Raw genomic sequence first — 4,611 nt, 5'->3', positions numbered from 1 at the left:
ACATTTAGGCAGGGGTTTTGAAAAGAAAACCGATTCACTACCTTCATTCATGTTGAATTACAGGAAACCTGAAATTTACTCTCTACCCTCATTCACTACCCTCACTCATCTGAAAGACTTGAGAGTGGTATTACAGTAACTCACTCGCCAAGTGAGAACGTGCCCATGTGTTGCTTTGACGTGGGACCATGTCTGACACGGAACCAATGCCAGCTTCAAAGGAGCGAGCACCTTACAGAGTTCCGTTCTATCATTTACATAAATAGTCCCATATATATTTGGGAAAGCCTACTTTTTGTACTTGTGTCTCCCTTTTGTGCCTGTATTTGTCAAAAAAAGGGCTGCGAAGGCAAAGAACAGTCTCGGTTCTGGATGCTTGCCAGGAAAAAGTAACTATCCCACCTACTGCCCAAGGTAAAGGCTAAGGAATGTTCAGTCGTTTGTGTCGCCCAGTTCTGTCCCTCTTCGAGGGCTCCAAGTGTCAAACTGCAACACGGCGAGCCTCAGCCAGCGCCGAGAGTAATACTCGGAGCCTGCACGGGGTTGTGAGACGAGCTGGAGCACCTAGATCGATTACAAAGCACCACGCTTATAAAGCAGCCTTTCGGAAAACGCAGCCAAGCCTCGCAGCTGCCACGCTCGGTAGCTTCGTGCTCCCCGTAAGAGGCTTCCGCGCTTAAGCCCCAGCGTTAGGGGCTGCCCGCGCCCGGCCGTGGGGGTCCGTGGGACCCCTGCGCCCCCCAGGCTGTGCTCGCCCGGCCGCGGGAGCGGGCGCCGGGCCGGGGTCCGGCCGGGCAGCGCACCGCGGCGGTTCCAGCCCGACGGCTCGCGCCCTCTCCTCCGCCTCTCCGCCGTCCCGTTCCCTCCCTGCGAAGTCGAAATGCCGGCGTGTGCGGCCGCTCCCCGGACGCCCTTGCCCGGCTGCCCCCGCCCCCGCCCGAGGCGGAGCGCGCAGCCCGCACCGGCCCCCTCCCCACTCCCCTGCCCGCCCGCCGAGCGCGGTACGGGCGCCGGCAGCCCCGCGGGCGCGGCGGCGGAGCAGGGAGGCTTCGGCTCTGCGCTCCGGGGGGGAGCGGGTGTCGGCACGCGAGAGCGGGGCCCGCCGCAGGGGACGGGGGGCGCCTGCGCCGGCCGGTGCCCCCGGGGAGGGGCTGCCCCGCCGCGGCGGCGGCACCTCGGGGCGCGGCAGCGGGGCCGGGCGCACGGCTCCTCCCGCCGGGGCGCTGCCGGGCCGGGCCGGGCCGGGGGCGGAGGAGGCAGGGAAGGGGGGAGCCGCTGCCGTCACCGAGGCTCCCGGCTCGCTCGCCTCGCCGCCGCGGCAGCCCCAGCCCCGCTCCCACCCCCTCGCCTGCCCCCACCCTCTCTCCCTTTCTCTCGCTCTCGGCGAGAGCAGTGTGCCTCCCTTCCCAGATGGCAGCCGGCAGCGCCATGCAGCCTCCCGTTCCTCCTCCTCCTCCTCTCCGGCTCTAAGTTAATGCCATGCTGCCGCTGCTCCTCCCGGCACTGCTGGCCGCCTGCCTGCCGCCCTGCCAGGGCTGGAGCCCCTCGGCGGCTGCCGGCGGGCAGGACGAGCAGGAGCAAGAGCTCTTCTTGCCGCCTGTCAACTCCTCCTCCCGCTCCCTGGCCAGCCTCGAGATGGACCTCGACGGGGCAGCAAGCAAGGAGGACGGCAGCACCGCCAGCCCGGGCACGCCGGCTGCCCCTGGCCAGGAGCCTTTCCCTTCCGCTCCCACCTCCTCCGGGCAGCAGCAGCAGCAGCGTCCCCAGCCGCAGGGGCAGCCGCAGCCCGCCGAGGACCCGCACTGCAATATCAGCGTGCAGCGGCAGATGGTGAGCTCGCTGCTGGTGCGCTGGAGCCGCCCGCTGGGCATCCAGTGCGACCTCCTGCTCTTCTCCACCAACAGCCACGGGCGTGCCTTCTTCTCCGCCGCCTTCCACCGCGTGGGGCCGCCGCTGGTCATCGAGCACCTGGGGCTGGCGGCCGGCGGCGCCCAGCAGGACTTGCGCCTCTGCGTGGGCTGCAGCTGGGTGCGGGGCCGCCGGGTCGGGCGCCTGCGGGGCGCCGCGCCGCAGGCCGCCGCCTCCGCGCTCTCCTACCCGCCGCCGGCGGAGCCCGGCCAGTACTGGCTGCAGGGGGAGCCGCTCAATTTCTGCTGCCTGGATTTCAGCCTGGAGGAGCTGAAGGGCGAGCCGGGCTGGCGGATGAACCGCAAGCCCATCGAGTCCACCTTGGTGGCTTGTTTCATGACTCTGGTCATCATCGTGTGGAGCGTGGCCGCCCTCATCTGGCCGGTGCCCATCATCGCCGGCTTCCTGCCCAACGGCATGGAGCAGCGCCGCAGCACCGCCGCCGCCGCCGCCGCCAAGTAGCCTCTCCCGGTGGCACCCCCCGGTCCCTTCTCCTCGTCGTGCGGGGCGAGGGGCGCGGGCGGCCGCCCCCCGCCGGGCCGGGCTCTGTCGTGGTTCTTGTTCGTGTCACAGGGGCGCGGCGGGCGGGCGCGGGGGGCGCGCGGCCCCTCAGAGCCCGGCCCGCCCTGAGGGGAGCAGCTCCGCCGCGGGCCACCAGGCCTGCGTGCTCGTTTTGTACCTTTAATACCCGTTTTAAACGAACCTTTTAGTAAAAAAGAAAAAAAAAAGGAAAAAAAGAGAAAGTCCTTCCCCCATCAACGCAGGAAATAGAAGACCTTCCCATTCAACCGCAGTTGTCGTAGTCGGAGTAGCTTTTTTTGTATATGAATACTGTTTGAGTGGGGTTTTTTCTTTATTTACAGAAAGGGAAGTGTCGTTTTGGCAGGATGGCAAACTGAAGCAGTATATATATTGTTATTGCTGAAGCTGAACTTTAACGAATCTTTTACACTGTATTTCCCAGTTGAGATAGTGTGTATTTATTATTGTAGCTTGGCGTTACTTGGCTTTTAATACAGAGGTTTTCCTTCTGGAGCCACCGTATCCTTTTGTCGGTCTGTTTCTGCCAGGGTGGAACGGAGGGCTTGGCAGGCCTCCCCGCCTGCAAACCCACCGCCAAGCTCCTCTTTCCCCGCGGGATGGTGTTACCAGGGCTCTTGGTAGAAAAAAGGGGAATACCAAACCCTTTCTGAATGGTGCTTGCCCTGTCCGTACAGCGATTTGGGTCTATGTACCTGCACCAAGGTTGGGTGGGATGGGATGGGGAACATGTCCGTGCCAGAGATCCTCCAAGCTGATTTACTCCACACAGCTCCACAGACTGTGGCTTTCTCCTCTGAGGTCGGGTTGGTTTGGTCCTGGGAAGATGAGGCCTGCTCTTTGAGACATGTTAAAAGCAAGTCTGTTGACTTCCACTGAGTGCATTCCTCCAAAACAGCTCGGATGCAGTGTATTTGTTGGAGGCATGGTAATACCATACCTCTTGTTTCACTTACCAGTCCACAGGGTTGCTCCCAGAAAGCCTGTGGGGTGGAGAGAAGGCAGGAGCTGCTGGTCCAGAACTAGATGACGGCTGCTGTTGTGCGAGCATGCAGAGAAGAAAGATTTGCAAGATTTCTTCTTTCTTGTTCGAGCAAACAGTTGCATAGCCTGAAGTATCGCTTGTTGTATACTTCCAGCTGTTTAACTTTGTAAGAAGTTGTTTCATTTGCTTTAGACATAGTTAGTCCAGCTGAAGTTTCTGAAACAAAAATGTCAGCTAAGTGGGAAAGATTTGCAATTGGAATTCTCATTCCTTTGTGAACATCAATGTATTTAATTTGTTAGGAACACATGAACTCACCCGGGGTGTAATTTGGTGTTATTTGTAATGTTGTTTTCTTCCCTATGGTTTGGTGGAAATGACTGGATGAAAAGTCTGGAAGGATTAAATTCTTAGGATTCCTATTTTTTTAAATGGAGAACAAAATAAAATAAATGCGTGCTCTGTGTGTGTGCTAACTGGGAAAAAAAATGCAGAGGGGAAAAGATTGAAAAATGGCAGAAATAAATCAAGATTTTAAAATGTTCCATGTTACTGGGCTACCTCTACACCCACTGTTTCGTCTGTTGATCTTAATGGGCATGTCACTTGGGTAAACACTGCAGTAGTGTTAGTTTTCAGAGTAGGGGATCCAGTCACTGTGAGAAATGTTCATTTGACCTGTTGATCCAAAGGGCACCTTCCCCTGTACGCTTAGTTTACAAAGTCCAACTTTTCTTTCCTTGATGTGAAAAACATGGTGTCATGTCTGCCATGTGCACAGACATGAGATATGCTGGAGAGCAGGTATTTGCCTACAATGCCCTGGGTGACAGAAGCCTCTTCAAACTGAAAGGCAAGGCTAGCAAGAGGACACGAAGCTAATGTTAACACCCTCCCAAAAGAGAAATGTTCTACCTACGGAATAAACCTCCAAAGAGTTGCCACTGTAGGAAAGAATTTCCTCTGTTAAATGAAGATGCCCTTAGAGAGTTTCTTCATTTGAATGAGATACATTTAGGCAGGGAGTTAACAACTTTTGTTGGAAGTTTTGCTGGCTTTGTAATGCACGATGCGTAGTACTCACTGTGATCCAGGGAGCCTGTGTTTACAAGGTTGGAAATCTCTTTTTTTGCTTCTCCTAGTTTCACCAGTGGCGTGCTGTTGTTTTTTTCTGAATT

General features: G+C 57.7%; 1 protein-coding gene across 1 annotated transcript; it reads left to right on the top strand.

Moving 5' to 3' along the window:
- The first annotated feature begins 1,171 nt into the window (after positions 1–1,171).
- TMEM158 (transmembrane protein 158) lies at positions 1,172–4,199 on the top strand. Its single transcript, XM_055806987.1, has one exon. It carries the CDS (start codon positions 1,480–1,482, stop codon positions 2,368–2,370), a length of 891 nt encoding a protein of 296 aa, XP_055662962.1. The 5' UTR covers positions 1,172–1,479; the 3' UTR covers positions 2,371–4,199.
- The last annotated feature ends 412 nt before the right edge of the window (positions 4,200–4,611 follow it).

The sequence above is a fragment of the Falco peregrinus genome, chromosome 5 (genome assembly GCF_023634155.1).
Source record: "Falco peregrinus isolate bFalPer1 chromosome 5, bFalPer1.pri, whole genome shotgun sequence".
In the NCBI taxonomy this organism is placed as follows: domain Eukaryota; kingdom Metazoa; phylum Chordata; class Aves; order Falconiformes; family Falconidae; genus Falco; species Falco peregrinus.
Note: the sequence above shows the minus strand (reverse complement) of the source record. Positions and strands in the feature narration are given on the sequence as shown.

Bases quoted from the DNA above. Each gene is read 5' to 3' on its own strand.
- TMEM158 (XM_055806987.1), top strand. From the start codon at position 1,480: ATGCTGCCGCTGCTCCTCCCGGCACTGCTGGCCGCCTGCCTGCCGCCC.